Source organism: Sporothrix brasiliensis (genome assembly GCF_000820605.1).
Source record: "Sporothrix brasiliensis 5110 chromosome Unknown Cont18, whole genome shotgun sequence".
NCBI classification, from domain to species: domain Eukaryota; kingdom Fungi; phylum Ascomycota; class Sordariomycetes; order Ophiostomatales; family Ophiostomataceae; genus Sporothrix; species Sporothrix brasiliensis.
The window spans coordinates 3,459,236-3,475,840 of NW_024467137.1; the positions used below are offsets into that span (position 1 = coordinate 3,459,236).

General features: G+C 55.2%; 2 protein-coding genes across 2 annotated transcripts; one reads left to right on the forward strand and one right to left on the reverse strand.

Moving 5' to 3' along the window:
- Positions 1-1,168: 1,168 nt before the first annotated feature.
- Positions 1,169-6,256, forward strand: SPBR_01198 (histidine kinase group protein; the record flags this gene model as incomplete). The annotated part of the gene is made up of 1 exon (XM_040759509.1): positions 1,169-6,256. The coding sequence occupies one exon, from the start codon at positions 1,169-1,171 to the stop codon at positions 6,254-6,256; it is 5,088 nt and encodes a 1,695-aa protein (XP_040619915.1).
- Positions 6,257-7,867: 1,611 nt separating this feature from the next.
- SPBR_01499 (uncharacterized protein) lies at positions 7,868-9,790 on the reverse strand (the record flags this gene model as incomplete). Its single annotated transcript, XM_040759809.1, has 3 exons — positions 7,868-8,459; positions 8,528-9,213; positions 9,308-9,790. The coding sequence occupies 3 exons, from the start codon at positions 9,788-9,790 to the stop codon at positions 7,868-7,870; spliced, it is 1,761 nt and encodes a 586-aa protein (XP_040619916.1).
- Positions 9,791-16,605: the final 6,815 nt, after the last annotated feature.

The window sequence follows — 16,605 nt, forward strand, 5'->3', positions numbered from 1 at the left end:
TCCTCTTTCCTCTTTCAACTTCCCTCCTTCCCCATTCCAAGACCCAATTACGGTTCCTTCCTCAGGTGCTCACAAGCTCACTCATGCCGTAAGACCAATGCTGGCCCGCGCTTGCCCGCTCTTGCCCTCTCTGTAGCTCACCCCTCTTGCTGGCTGCCACCAGCTCCTGGACTAGCCATTCGCCCCTTCCAAAGCCCTTCCATTCTGCCTCCATTGTCCTTGATGGACCTCGATGGAGCTTCTCAACCTCTCCCTTGGTCCTTCCCTCCCTTGGCCAGCTAGCCTTAACACTAACAGCCACTGGCCACTGGCCACTGGCGCCAACTTTTTTTTTTTTTTTTTTTTTTTTTAAATTTGAGCACCAAACAGCAGACACTTTGTAGCTGGTAGCTGGTTGGTGTTTACCTCCCCTCGTTCCTTCCTCCAACTCTAATTACTGCGCACACACCCGGCTCCCCCATATTTTGATGCTGGAGCCTGGGCCCAGACCGGCCTATGCGGCGCCGAACGGAGTCCATTCGATCCTTCTCGCTTGCTGACTTGTTCCACCTGCCTTGCCTGAGTCTTACGTCTCCCATAAACAATCGACCCTCTTCTTTCCGTCGTTCCACATCACGATTGCTATTTTTTTTGTTCGCGGCTTTTTTATGTTCTCTCTTGTTTATGTCGGTTCGTCGTCTTCCTCGATATCCAGCATCCACCACCAGTGCTCAGCATCCCTGCATCATTCGCACCCTCTCACCAACTAGCAATTGCATCCAGCCTTACTTCACACGACCATCGCCGTCGATCCCGATGTATTGATCTGACCTTTGATGTGTACCTTCAGACTCATCGAATCGGCCTCGACAGACAGCACACTTTGCAGTCGTCTCCGAGACTGCTCTCTATGAATCAACAATCCGAAATAGACTCGTGGTTGCCCTCTGATACCCTCTTCTTGGACGCCGTATACGACCGTTCTTACCTCGGACTGGGAGGATTGCCAGCTCCATAGCGTTTTTTTTTTTTTTTTCGGCTTTTCTTTTCCTCTGTTTCTCGCCCTCAAACGTGCAGCTTTCCCTGTAGCCTCTACTGGGCCATTGGATTCTTCATCGTTCACCATCGGGACAAAGTTCTCCCCCCTCCATCCCGGCCCGCATCGGCTACAGCTCTTTTCATGTTCTTCATGCCTGTGGAGAACGAAACCACCGGCCGACCCGTTGATCACGCTCGCCCTTCCAGCTCTTCTGCCACGAGGCCGTCATCCGTTGCTACGTCTGTCAAGGAGCATCTTCGCTTGAGCCGCGGCGCAGCCCCCGTCGTCTCGACGCCCGCCCCGTCCGTCTCATCGCCGACCGAACACCCGTCGTCGCCGACCTCGTCATCCTCCTCGCTCTTCTCGTCTGTGACCAGCCACTCTTCCTTTTCGACCACCTACCAGCCGGTCCCGGCGTGGATTGCCTCCGAAATCAGCCGGAATGTGCTAGCACCCACGCACGAGTTCCCTGGTTACACCGCTGTTGCTGGCGCGGCGGGTTGTTCTGCAAGAGGTGGCGCATGTTGCGGCGGCGGTGCATCCGGAGGACTCACCGACGCCGACACACCCCGTTCTGTCAGCTCGCCTTCGCATCCCCCCTGCCCGCACCCCTCTTCCTTGTTCCGGCCAAGAAGTTACTCGATAGCCATGCAACCGTATCTGGCATCTGCACCCCCCGCCGGGCTCCCCGACAACCGTGCTGCCGTTGATATACCGGAGCAGCGAGCGTCTCTGCGGTCCAAAATCATCACACCCTCCGACTTCAACCGGGAAACCAGCAGCATCCTCGGCCTAGACGCTCAAGACGATGAAGACGGGCAAAACGGACAAAACGGACAAAATGGAGACAACAGACAAGACGAATTCCAAGACGACGTCTCCGCGCCAGACAGTCTTCTCACAACGGCCGCCAAGACTGGCCGTCTGCGAGATGAGCCCGGGAACGAAGTTGTACGGAAGCAATTTCTCACCAAAGGCAGTGTAAGTCAGGGCACCATGGCGAACGGCGAACGCAAATCGACTCAGTCAAGCAGCCCGGCTACCTCGGCCTCAGGCACTCCGCAAACTCCGCAGCCGGCTTCCTTCCTATCACAGAATGCCGATCTCGTTGAGCTACTCAACCAAGACGATCGGCCGACGTTCCTCGTCGATGCCAGCGCCACGGATAGCGAACAGATGGACAAGCCGTGGGCGGTCGTCTTCGCCAACACCGCCCTCAAGGCATTACCGTCTATCCTAGTCAAGCTGTCCAGCACCGACCACGATGACGCCTTGTCACAGTTCAAGAATTGGGCGCTGCGATTGACGCCAGAGTCCGCCGCCCTGAACCAAACCCCTGTTTCGTTCGCTGGTTGGCGGTGGAGTGCATCTACTCTCCGGCGACGCTTCCGTGTCATTCGGGGCCTCGGCTTCGAAGCGCCAGTACCTCCATCACAGCCTTCTCCTCTGGTAGGAAACAGTACCACTGCGACCGTAGCCGCCGCAGGTGGGCCTGACCTACCGGCCAAGAAGAGCCCTCCGCAAGATGAGGCCATCTCTCTGCCGTCTGTGACTGCCGGTGGCGACTGTTCTTCAACGGCGGCACCAACCGCCATCGATCTCGGCGCCAGCCTGGTCCCGTTCCCGCCCCTCGAAGATGTGAAGCAGTCTTTTGACTGGACACGCATTGCCGTGACCGACGACATGCCAGCGCACATTCGGTTTGCCAGATCTATCGACTGGGCTTCCACACCTCTGGGGCCGATTGAGCACTGGCCAAGTGACCTCCGCACCATGGCCAACCTCGTCGTGGCAAGCCCGCATCCGGCTGCAATGTACTGGGGCCCGTCATTCACGGTGATCTACAACGAGGCATATACCTCGCTGGCTGGCCAGAAACACCCGCAGTTGATGGGCTCGCCTTTCGCCCAAAGTTGGTCCGAGATTTGGGACGACTTGGAGCCCATCTTTGACAGCGCCTGGAATGCCGGCCAGGCTGTCTTGAAGCAGGACAACCACCTGTTCATCAACCGCCATGGGTTCTGCGAAGAGACCTTTTTCGACTGGTCCCTTGTGCCCATGGTTGGCAGCGACGGCTCCGTTGTGGGCCTGTTCAACCCCGCCTTTGAAAACACCCGGCGGAAGGTCAATGAACGGCGCATGTTGACTCTGAACGATGTGGGCGAGAAGACTGCTACGGCACAAACCATTCCCGGCTTTTGGCAGGCGGCCCGAGAGGGCCTGGAGGACAACGAGTACGACGTGCCCTTTGCGCTCATCTACTCCGTCGTCCGCACCACCAACAACAGCAGCGACATCGATGAGAGCAAAGTGTCGTCGACCACGCCGGGCACTCTGCCCAATCCGCAACCCCATGTTGTGCTGGAGGGCTCGCTTGGCGTACCGCGCGACCATCCAGCCGCTGTGCACTCGTTGGATCTTCGCACCAGCGAGGACGGCTTCGCACCGTATATGCGTCAGTCCATGTCGGGTTCCACCAGCAGCGTACCGTCGTCCACCGTGCTTCCGCCGGTCGTTTTGTCCATCGAGAACGGCACGCTTCCCACCGAGCTCCTAGCCGGCCTGCACGGCGACCGGGGCTTCGGCGATCCCTGCCGCACCGTCGTCGTCATTCCCGTGCAGCACCTTACTGTCACGTCCGACTCCACAACCTCCTCCCCATCCATTTCGGGCTTCATCGTCATGGGCACGAACCCGAGGCTGTCGTACAACCGGGACTACCGCTTGTTCGTGCACCTGCTGGCACGCCAGCTGACAACATCGCTGGCGTCCGTGGTGCTGTATGAAGAAGAAGTGCGCCGCAGCCAGTGGGCAGCGCGCAGAGCGGCACAGGATCGCCAGGAGCTCTCACACCAGCTCCAGATCCGAACCCAGCAGGCCGTCGACAGCCAAAACCGATTCATGCGCATGGCCGAATTTACGCCTGTCGGCATGTTTGTCACCGACAACACGGGCCGGATAACATACTGCAACGACATGTGGTGGAAGATTTCGCGCCACCCACGACAGGATGTCGCTGCGTCATCACCTCCATCCAGCTCCCTCACCCCCGTCCAAGTCGCTGCACCCCTCAACAACGACGCCTCGTCCGTTTGGGGCACCTGGATGGATAGCGTGCAGGACGAGGACCAGCCAGGACTTGCCGTGGTCTGGAACCGGCTCGTCAACGATAAATGCAATGTCACGCACGAGTTCCGGTTCAAGGAGAAGACGACCATCCAGACCGAGGGTGCGGAACCCATCGAGACAACCACCTGGGTTCTGCTGCGCGCATACCCGGAAAAGGACGACCAGGGTAATCTCAAGGGCATTTTTGGGTGCATCACCGACATTTCCCAGCAGAAGCTGGCGGAAGAGTTCCAGATTCAGCTCCGCAAAGAAGCCGTAGAGCATAAGCGCCAGCAGGAGAACTTTATTGACATCACGAGCCACGAGATGCGAAATCCCCTTAGTGCCATCTTGCAGACCGTCGACGAGATCACGAACACGGTCAACGAGCTCAGGCGTCTGGCGGCCAACGGAAGTACGACCGAGTTCAACCGCGCTTTCGACAACATCCAGGAAGCCAGCAGCACCATCACGCTCTGCACCAATCATCAAAAGCGAATTGTCGACGACGTGCTCACACTCTCCAAGCTTGATTCCCAGCTGCTGCCCGTGACCCCCGTCGATGTGCAGCCCGTCATGGTGGTCCGCGGCACACTAAAGATGTTCGAAGCGGAGCTCCTGGCCCACGACATCAACTGCACCTTCCGCGTTCAACCCTCGTACCTGGACCTCGTCGGCGTCGGGAACTGGCTGAGGCTTGATCCGTCGCGGCTGAACCAGGTCCTCATCAACCTGTTGACCAACGCCATCAAGTTCACACAGTCCTGCGAGCAGCGCTCCATTGTTGTCTCCCTCGCAGCTTCCGACGGCCAATGCGACCCTGCCGAAAATGATGTCTCAAGCTCCATCGCCGAAGTCTCCTACTTGCCCAGTCGGCAGGACACTCCCAGTATCGCCGATGGTGCCGACTGGGGCAACGGCCAGTTGATCAACCTTCACGTCGCCGTGTCCGACACAGGCAAGGGTCTGGAGGAGGACGAAAAGAACGAGTTATTCCAGCACTTCTTGCAGACATCGCCCCGGACGCATGTTCAGTACGGCGGTTCAGGCCTGGGCCTCTACATCTCTCGCAACCTTACAGAACTGCAGGGTGGCCAGATCGGCGTGGCGTCGAAGAAGGACGAGGGCAGCACGTTTGCGTTTTACGTCAAGGCGAGGAAAGTTCCGTCCACCCCCGCCGGTGTTCAGCCCGGCGCATCGGATATTTCCGCCATCGTCTCTGGTTCACAGTCCGCGACGGACGCTTCTGCTGTCGTGGCCTACACGTCCAATCGCCTCAAGGATGGCTCCGGGAATTGTACCTGTAGCACAACGGTAGCGTCAACGGCCACCGTCCTTCCCCAGCTCCCATCGCCGCCACTGATGGTCGAGTCACCGTTTTGGCCTCTGGCGGCGACAGAACCGCGCTCCCACCAATGCCCTTCCAGGGAAGAGGCTCAGGCCGCTCCCACACCTATCATCAGCAACGCTGCTGTCTCCTCACTTACCAAGCGCTCCCCCGACGACACCAATAGAGCATCGGACGTCTCGCCGACACTGGATGTGCTCATCGTGGAGGACAACATTGTCAACCAGAGGGTACTGCAGCGCCAGCTCGACAAATGTGGAAACCGGACAATGGTAGCCAACCACGGTGGCGAAGCGCTGGAAATTCTGCTCCAGGCTGCCTCTTTTGGGAAGGCGAATTCAGACAGCGGCAGTGCTGTCGAGGACGAGCCTGCATCCAGTGTCAAGGGGCAACCTGAAGCGACAAGGGTGCCGTCGGCATTGGCTCCCGCGAGCGCCGCCATGACACCCTCGGCTTCCTCCTCGGGCTTGCGGCCGCTTGGTTCATATGTCTCCATCGTTCTTCTGGATCTGGAAATGCCCGTCATGGACGGCATGACCTGTGCGCGGGCCATCCGTGCTCTGGAGCGGAGCGGCACGCTTCCAGGCCATGTTCCCGTCATCGCGGTCACAGCCTACGCCCGGTCAGAACAGATTGAGGCGGCCCTGGCAGCCGGTATCGACGACGTTATCTCTAAGCCGTTCCGCCTAGCGCAGCTGACGCCCAAGATTCAGGAATTGGTGGCCAAGTACCCTGTTGCACTGCGTCCTCTTGCACAGACTGCAAACTTAGAAATTGGGTGATATCCGTCCATCTTTGCCATCCGCCACGCCCATTTATATCTCTCCTCGGCTCTCCTTAACTTCATATCCTATTTTATACATCGTCACATTTATCATACGCAATGCCATGATACTAAGTCATCTAGACATGGTGCCATCTCGGGGGGTTTTTTTATCGTGCCTCACTAGCTTTTTCATGTATCTTTTCTCTTGGTCTCTTTGTTCTTTCTTTTTTCTTTGTTTTTCCCCTTTTTTTTTGCCAGCAAGCGAAGCAAGTAAATTTGCCCTTCAATACAGTGCCACTGGGCATACGCGATATGGTCATTGCACGGGTGTTATTTATCATTTTTATGTCGACTTCGACTGGGCGAAACGGCTTTACAAAATTGGCGGGGTAGACAAGACACCTTCACTTTTCTTAGGGAACCGGAATGGCGGCGTTGTAGGTTCTCATGCGGAGCCTATTGCTTCGACGATGTTTTATGGTAAACGCAAGATACCACCAAGGAGTATTATTTCACTAATTGAACACAAATGATAATGATATAAGACGTCTTGTTTTTCTTTGTAGAAAAGGGCAGCACGTTAATCTAAAATGATATTAGGCTTGCCGTTTATTCTGCATATTTTATTAGGACGATCTGGGGATGGAGGGGAAGAAGGTGGAGGGGGTTAAAAAGAAAATACCAGAAGAAAATGAAAGAGGATTGAACATTTTTTTTTTAAAAAAAAATAACAGAATAAAAAAAAATAAAACCAAATAGAAGCACTACGATTGGAATCATCTTGTATCTGCTTTAACACAACCAGGATTTGTTCACTGGCACTGTATAAAACAACTTCATATTTACTTGCAGACAGTCTCCTAAATAAACAACTAATTTTGAAAACGCATCGAGGAAAGCAGCCAAACATACCGTTTGCCAACAGGAAGAAACATACTTGTCTGGTGCTGTTTTGTCCAGCAGAAGGGGTGTGCGCCAATAGCTAGCTACAACATGTCCTTCATGTCCATGTACACTCGAAGCATCGACAAGCTAGCTGCTCGCCAATGCGAGATTGGCGACAGCGTAAAGAGATGCACAGAGCAAGAAGCAAAGAGACGGACGCGAAACAAAAACATTGCAATGGCAGAAAGCAGTATGTGAATTATTAAGAGGTATGGTAATGATATGTGGTATAGAGTCCGTAGGCGTATACTTTTTTGTTGATCTTTTTTTGTTGGTTTTTTTCGGACACGTAAAACAGAAAAACAAAAACGACAAAAAAGCAAATCGAAAAGGAAAGGCAATGGCAAAATAAATGAATCAACCTATGTCACGCAATAGAGCTGCTCTGCTGCTCAGTGACGAGGAGCGAGAACCTGCTGGTGACATGGTCGTTCTCTTAAACAGGGTATCTCAAATGCAGAAACCGAACAACCCGAAACAAACGGCAGACAATGGGGTATTAGATGCTTTAAGGGCCGCCTCCTTTTTTGGCGGTTGTCGTCGTAATTAACATCTTCGAGCGAAGAGTAGGGAAGAAGGGTGGACGCGAGAACGAAAAAAGTTGCGAAACAACGAGGTGTAGCCGTTAAATCATCACAATAACTCATCACCGCCGATTGAACAGCGAACCTGAACGCGCATTCTATGCGGTGGCAGCGACAACAGGGGTGGCGGTGACGGCCTTGGGAACCTCAGCGGCAGCATCCTCAGCGGCAGCAGCCGGGGCAGCGGCCTCGGCCTCAGCCTCAGCGGCAGGAGCAGCGGCAGCGGCAGCGGCAGGAGCCTCCTCAACAGGGGCCTCAGCCTCAGCGGGCTTGGCCTCGGCAACGGCAGCAGCGGCCTCCTCAGTCTTGGCGGGGCCAGGAGACTTGTCCTTGCGGCCCAGGCGGACGGTGTTGCGGAGACGAGAGAAGCCCGACGTCTTCTTCTCACCCTCGTCGTCCGACTTCTTGCCACCGAAGTTGAAGGGCAGCGACGACTTGCGCTTGTCGCTCTTGGCCTCCTTCTTCTCGCCGTTGGTAGCGGCGGCAGCGACCTCGGGGGTAGCCTCGGCGGCGTTCGCCTCAGCAGCAGGGGCGACTTCAGTAGAGAGGGGCTCGGTGGCCTCAACAGCCGGGATCACGGGGGCAGTCTCAGAGACAGCTGCAGGCTCCGCCGCGGCATCCTTGGCAGGGGGAGCAGGGGCGGCCTCAGCCTCGGCCTTCTTCTTGGAGAAGCCCAGGTTGCCGAAGATGCTAGGGATTCGTCAGACAGTTGTCCAGGGAAAATGCACAGTGCAGCGGCAAACGGGTTGTGAACTTACCTGCCGCGCTTGGTAGCGGGAGGGGTCTTGATCTCAGGGGTCTTCACCTCAGGGGCAGCAACAGCAGGGGCCGCCTCAGCAACCGGCTCAGCAGCAGCCTCAGCCTCAGCAGGGGCGGTCTCGGCGGCAGGAGCCTCGACAGCAGCCTCCTCAGGGGCAGCAGCAGCAGCAGGGGCAGCCTCAGCGTCCTTCGGGGCCTCAGCAGGGGCAGCAGTCTCCTTCTTCTCTTCCTTCTTGCCGCCAATCAGGCTGCCGAAGATGGAAGTGCGCTTGCCGGAAGCAGAGCGGCGCTTGGGCTCCTCCTTGGCAGCCTCCTTGGGAGCTTCTTCCTTCGGGGCCTCTTGGGCAGGAGCAGCAACGGCGGCAACGACGGCGGGAGCAGCAACGGCAGCCGCGGTAGCAGAGGCAGCGGGCTCCTCGGCGGCGGGCTCGGCGGCCTTGGGAGCGTCCTCGGCCTTGGGAGCGGCCTCCTTCTTAGCAGGCTTCAGCGAAGCAAGGGTGCTCTTGTAGGTCTCACTCTCCGTGACGGTGGCAGCAAGCTCCTTGGCCTCGGCAATCTTGGCTTTGAGCTGGGCAACCCAGTTGTCACGGTCGGCGGCAGTCGGGGCCTTGAAGACGTGCTTGTGGCCCTTGGCGGTGACCTGGAACTTGTTGGCACCCTCGGTGGTGGGCTCAGAAGCATCGGCCTAGGTGGCGGGGAGATCATGTTAGAAAACAAAAGTCTACGTGTAGATTTCTTGCCGCCGTGAAAACGGCAAATGAATGAATACGCATACGTACCAGATGGATGACACCGTGGGGCTTCTCGCCCTGCTTGTCGCCATAGAAAAGGAGACCCTTGCCAGTCTCGGCGGCCCAAGAGACAACGTGGTGGGCGGTCTCCGTGACCTTCTCGGACTTGACGTAGGCAGCCAGGTCCTTGGGGGTCACGGCCTCCTTGGGGAACCAGAAGAACTTCTTGGTGTACAAGAAGCTCTTGGGGAAACCAGAGCCCTTGGCCTCGAGGACACCCTCCTCGATGGGCTCGACCTTCTTCTTGGGCTCCTCGGCAGCGGCAGGGGCCTCGGCAGCGGTCTCAGCGGCGGCGGGAGCCTCAGCAGCAGGCTCAGCAGGGGCCACGGCAGCGGGTGCCTCGACAGCGGCAGGGGCCTCAGCGGCGGTCTCAGCAGCAGGAGCCTCAACAGCGGCAGGGGCCTCGGCGACAGCCTCGGCGGCGGGAGCCTCAACGGCGGGGACCTCAACGGGCTTCTGCTCTTCGGCCATTGCGACGGTTGTAGTGTTTGGAAGTTTGGTGTGTGTTGAACGGTTGTTGTTTTTGGGATGAGAAGCCTTGCGAAAAGCTTGTCGGATGTGATCTTTCCGGAACTTGGAAATTTGGGTATCTTGCGATTAGGGGGGGTATCGAAGGGTATCTTAGGAAAGAAAAAGAAATACAAGACTATAATGAAATAGGGGGTATCACAAGAGAAATCGAAAGAAAAAGAAAAGGGAGTATTAGTGAAGGGTGTTGTGCGTTGAACTGGTCAAGCTGGGTATTTTTTGTACGATGTCAAAAGAAAGAAGGGTGAGGAGAGCAGAGGAGAGAAGAAAAGAGAGGAGAGAGGAAAGGAGAAGAAGAACAGAAGCATGTAGAAAAGGAAGGAACGGTTATTTTAAAAGAACAGGAGGGAGCAACGGAGGGCAAGAGCAGGCAGGGACCCGTGGCCAAGGGGGGAAGGGACCACCTCACAGGAGAGACAGAAAGTGGTCTGGGTGGAGGACGATCCGCCTGAGCAGCTCAAAGTACTTTGTACACTTACACCTGATTGGCCAGGCTGCACGAGTGTCGAATGAGGAAGGGGCACTTGGACCGCCTTTGATAGACGCTCTTGCTTTTGGAAGGGAATGGGAGTGGAGGGGGAGCAAGGAGGGAAGGAGGGATGGAGGGAGAAAAGACGTTGGAGGACGAATGAGCAACGCCTCTGCTCTGGCAAGAGCAACCAACGAGCTGCACGAAGTGCACGCTGCACAAGCCAGGGCGTGCGACGGCGCGTGGTGGCCTTCGTGGTGCTTGCCTGATGCTACAATCTACACATTGGATGGCAGAATACTCTGTAGTACGAAATACTTGCCCGTCTCATTTACAGCACGGAGCTCCTACCTTTTTGCCTCTTTGTGACCGCGCATGCCTTTGGGCGTTGATTGCTCAGATTGTCCGTTGCACCTGCCCTCCCTGAGCCCCATCGGTTCTTGTTTGCGGACGTTTTGCCATCTCGCTTCCCGTTCCTGATGCCCATTATTTGGGCCTCCACAGTGGGCGGCTCCTGCTGCATTGGGACGTTGTTGCTGGGGAGAGCATCCAGCCTCTGACAGGATCAGAGCATTTGTGCGAGAAAACAGTACATCGTACCTTCCGTACCTGCCCCTTTTCGACATGAAAAGCTTTATTTGCTGGGTTTCCATAGTATTTTCTGATACGGGGTTTTGGGGGGCCCTGGGCCCAGACATGGACAATTGAAATTGCTTGGCCAGCGCAGGGGTGGGAAATGGAAAGAGCGTAGTGGCGCCCTGACAGGGGTGATCGTGGTACGCTTTTTCCGGGCAGGACCAAGGACCAAACACGGTGTCTTGTGGGTGGCGGGCAGCAGCGACCGACAAGAAACCCGATACGCGGCAGGTGGGCTGAGCACAGGGCTCTGATCGTCATTTGCGCTGCCGGCGCGATAAAGCGTGATGTGCGCATCGCCCTGACGATGTAGGTACGGGTAGGGGGGGGATCATTTTATTTTGGAGCGTAGAGTTTTGCTAGTGCGCGCTACGGCGGCAGGGCAACGGCGAATGAAGGTGCCACGGGCAGCCTGTCAGCCTGTACAGAAGTATCTTATGTCAGTCACGTCTGCAGCATCGTATTTCCCGAGGAAGATGTGAGAGTTTTGCTGTCGGCCGGCCGTTGTCGAGAAGGCACTCTCCGAAGCGGCGGCGTGCAGTGCGGGCCCTGTGGGCGATTGTGGTGGACAGGTCGCTCCTTCGCATGCCAGCTGCGTCGTGAAAAATCTGCGTGTCGATGCATCCAAGAATCGTGCAATTGTTCGGCCTTTTTCGTGCTAGATTTTTTAACTTATTTTTAACCCGAACGTTTTACGAGGCAGACGTGCCAGGCGTGCCAAACCCGTTTTTTCTTCTCGTTTTTCGCCTTTCTTTTGTCCCCTCGAAACAGTCGCGATGAGTCAACGAAACTGGTGCCAAGGGCGAACTGAGAACGCGCCTGCGAAGACATGTTTCCAATCTCGGACCCATCACATAGCTTTTGGGGGCAGGAAAAGGAGGAGCTTGAAGATGGAATCCTCAGTCGTTGTATTCGTAGAGAAGCAGCAGAATGCGCTGCATGTTCTCATACTTTGTACCTGTGCCGTATTCCCAACGAATCGTAAGATAGCAGAGCAGCTCGAAAGTAAATAACAACTGGCAGGCTGGCCCAGCCCAGTCCCGAATTACCGCGCTAGAGATACCTTTGCCTGCAAAGTACCGGCATTTTTAGTGGGCCAGAGTCTTAGTCGTAGCGCATCAAAAGCGAATGGACACCTGCCCAGAGAGTGGGTCGCACCTACTGCAGCAGCCTGCAGACGCCATGTGACTTTTTTTAAAAAAAGAAAAATAAAAAAGAAAAATAAAAATTCGTACGTCTTTTCCAGAGGATATTCGTCTTGCAATCGTGATTCAGCACAGGGGTGTTTTGATACGACACGGAGCCTCCCTGGTCGGTATGTGGCAAGAATGAGCAGTGAAAACCTTTACATCGTAAACGAGAGGGTCCGGTGTTTTCCCTCCCCTTCTCTCGTTTTCCTTCGCGTCGATCAGGTCACAAAAGAGGGTCGAAAAAGAAGGGCCAGGCCTGTCCGTAACCAGCATGTGCGAATCTGGCGTGCAGGCCGTGGCTTCCTGACGAGAGTGCCAGTCGCTCCTAAGGGGGTAAGCACAATAAAACGATACATGAGCACAAAATCAAAACGAAGTCAACCCCCTCCACCGAACTGTTCTGTGCGACGCAAGACATACAGAGAGAGATGCGCCGTGTCACTTTGCAGAAACGCAAGGGAGCGCGCAAAAGACATTGTAAAAATACGTCGTAAGAAACGAGAAGTATGGGCCTGGCGTATGGCCGTGGCCTGTTGTTTTTGGCCTGGCGCTGGTTGCCCTGAAAACGTTCGAGGGCAACGGTTGGCGACGACATCGCTGTAGCAGGCGCTGTGGGAGCCGGGCGGTGACCGCGTTCCTGCTCCTTAGCAACGGAAAAAGGGAAAGCAAAACGAAGGGCCCCACTTGCCAATTAAATTTCGTCCCGCGAGCTAATATCGTGATCCACTGCAATTAAAGTCGTAAGAAAAAGAGAGTTACGAGACCGGTGCATCAAAATAGGTTTTGGGTCTGTGGTCACTTATTTGGCGCTGGAGGCTTGGGAGGGGCCGACTTTACATTTTGGAATACTGTGTATTTCGTACATTCGATGCTGATGGTCTGTTTTCCGTAGTGTTTTATACTATTTCTTTTTTGAACCGTCCGAGAACGGCTTGCGAGAGACTGGTTCGTCGCTCCTGCCTTTTTGCTTCCGCGCGTATCGCACTTGACGAAGCAAGAAGGTGAGATGGGTGACTGCATGTGTCGTACCTGCTTCGCCGTGCTCCTTCCCTGTTAACAGGCTCACGCCACTACGTAACTGCCATATTTGACATCGTTTTGCGAAGCGATCCCAACAGAAAAAGGGCATCGGTCGAGAACACACGACGCGCTCAGCCAGGCCCCATCTTTTCGGAGAACCACCAAAGCCCGCTCCCCTCGCATTTTCTGCTACACCCTCAATGCTCGCAATCCTCTCACTGGTTCTAGCCTTGCGCACTTGTCGTCTTGGCCTAGCATGATAAGATACGCTCCGACAGAGAGAGGCGGCTGACATGCCCGTCCTGATTTGCTGCTCTAGAGGCTGCACACGATTATCCTATTTTCTGCTTTCGTTGGCCTTGGCGGCATGTTTCAAAACTGTTGGCCACGGGCTGGGCAGCTCGCCTGGTTGGGCCGTGTTTCGAGGCTAACTTTGTTATGCCGTGGCTTCAGGGCCCGCAGGCCCTGGCCTTGATCCCGACCAAGTGCTTGACGCCGTGCTTCGAACAAGTCGACGATCGACCAACCAGTTGTCAAGAAAGCAGGCTGAGCTGGTCTTCAGGCACGACATTCCCAGAAAGATGTACCCAGGCTGGCAGGCTGCTGTCCATGCCTCGTATTGCGATGCATATTACTTACCCACTGGTGCTGTTGCCGCTGAGGGTAGATGTTATTTTCGAGGTTGTCAATGCTTATGTTTTTCATTTGACCGTTGCACTGGATTGCCCCAAAGCGACAGCCCCATTTCTCCGTCGACGAGAAGCTCCTTGCTAACACAGCATCCTCGTTTGACAAGAGAGTCCACGAAACGACCCCAGAGCCAGCGAAGGCCCTCCCAGTTTCAATATACTTTGCCATCCCTGGCTGACAGACAGCAGATCCGTGACGGAGCTGGCTTTTCTCAGTTCACACAATCCGCGCAGGTCCCCCGGTTCACTGTCATCGCGCCGCCCATTTTGTTTGTCTCGCTTTGGTGGGTAGTTCAGACACCACTTCAGACACATCCGTGAGGGATGGTTGTGAAGACACACAGACAGAATAGAACACGCAGAACAGACACACACACAGCCGGGGTTGAACGAACAAGTCAAGACCCCGAAGAAATGGAAAAGAAGAGAAATCAAGAGGCTCACTAAACACCCCCGACAGCCTGGCGTCACACTACAGCGAGACTCAGAGAAGAAAGCCAAAATACCAGTCGCCGCAATTCGACCTACGTTGTCTAGAAACAAACCGCTCTAGACAAGAAAGTGGAGTGCTTCAGGTTGATAACCTCATATGAATCTGCGTCCCCGCCTCCTGGTGCGTTTTTGCTGCCTCTTCTTCTTTTCTTGTCCGCTGCTGTGTGTCCGACCTTTAATTGTTCTTTATTTGGCTTGCCGCTTTTGCCTGGAAATGACAAGCTACTGGCTTGTGCTTCTGCGCCTGCAAATCATCCTCAGTGGGTATCAGCAAACGACGATCACCTGAGGTGCTAGCGAAAACGAGCTTACATTTGACGATGTGCACACAGCGACGATCAACCAGCCGCTTTCTCCGGCGGTCGTCGACAGACCGATAGGCGGTTGGCTCGCTGGTCCCTTTGCGTGCCCCTCCGTTGAAGATACTGGCAAATAATTATGCTGTACATTCTATGGTGGTTGAATTCTCAGTTCTGAGGCGGCTAGTCGTTGCATCAATCACCGTGTCTTTGCCATGGGCCGCTTCGTCTCGCCGCGCCATCCCTTCCACAACACCATCCCCGACATTTGTTGCATCACTCCGCCCGACTTGCAGACGAAAAATCTCGTCAGAGATACGATCCGTCTCCTTCCGCTTCTGGTGTCGCCCATTGTTGGTGTTCATGATAACAAGCGCACCGCACACCACTGCTTTGCTTCACACCATCTTTCATGCTCCAACACCCACGCTCCTCCCACATGCTTTTAGTGCTTGCATGAAAATACATGCCGTTGACCCCACTCACCCATCACTCATCAACACCGCTTTTTTCAAGAGGAGGATAGCACGCATAGCCGGGCACGAGAAAATGGGAAAAGGAAACGTGCAAAGGGCACGTTGGACGGCTCCAGGCCATACGAGCCAAGGACTTGATTCTGCCTGCTCAAGCCTTCTTTGCCCCCCGCCATGGGTCACCTGGGTCGCATGATCCTATTATCACGGAGGACAGACACACTCTAAGCAGACGCAATCTGGGCAGGCCAAGCAGACCAAGCAGACCAAGCGGACAAAGCAGACCAAGGAAAGATCAAGGCAACCCAAAAGCAGTCTCCAAGTGCAACCAAGACTGGAAGTTACCTTCGAAGGCATCAAACCGCAGGTGGCAGAGAGCGAGCGGCGACCGCCCGCGCTCCACCCTCTTCATTTTGCCAGCTTGACAGAGTCGCTATTCATTTGAGTCGGTTTTATATATTCGAGCACGTTCAACAACCGCCGTTACCCCCCAGCGACAGTGCGTGTGGAGTCATCCAGTGAACAAAGCACATTTTGTCGACCTGTCAAACCTTCCGAAGGGTCTGTTGTCCATTTACGTTTCTACGTCTCGTTCCTGTCTTACATCTTCTGCGACCTTTTCATCTTTCCCGTTTCGTTGCTTGGCCGTTGGCTACTTTCGTCTGGTGTTGCATCTCCCCACCCTTTGTGTCTTATGACGTCGAGCCCCCTCTTCCACTTGTACTGCCATCCTTCGCATCTCCGATATGCGTTGAAGTGACATGCCACATCCAGGTTCTATTCTGATCTCGATGCCATATGGAGAAGGGAACTCGTTGCAAACCAAAGTGCATACTGATGCATATTGCCTTGATCGATGTGCCCCCGGAACCAGAAAAACAAAAGAGAGGAGTAACGACAATCCAAACAACTTCCTCGCGCATACGACGGACATAGTTTTGTCATTCTGCGGCCGATACTTTGTGGCGCGGGCTCATCTTTGCCTATTATTTCGTCATGCCCCGCCCACACATCCCACAGCCTGCCCTTTCTGCTTACCCCTGTGTTCAGAGGACACATGCGACCTGAGCTCCCGTCTTAGATTGACGTTTAATGGCGTGCATATTGCCACAAACTGTACCGCCTCTGCATCTCGTGACTTTGTACCGTTTTGGGGGGTGCAATACGATGTCTCCCACCAAATTGGCCTGGCAAATACTGCAGTACTTTGGTCGACATCTAGCACGGGCTGTCAAATACGAACCGGCACCGGTGATGATGCGGAGGCGAGTCGGTGACGACGGCGCGGTTCAGTGCTGCACAGAGTACAAACTAAAACGCAGAAGGGTCACATCCTACCGAGCCCTCTCTGCCAGGAATGCAGACGAATACATAGGGTGCCGCAGCCGCTCGTTCGTTTGGTTTGGTCATGTTTTTGCCTGCAGCGGCCTGAATCGCTCAGGAGCCTTGACCTCGGGCGCCTTTCATTGCCTCTTTTGGCCGTCTTTGCC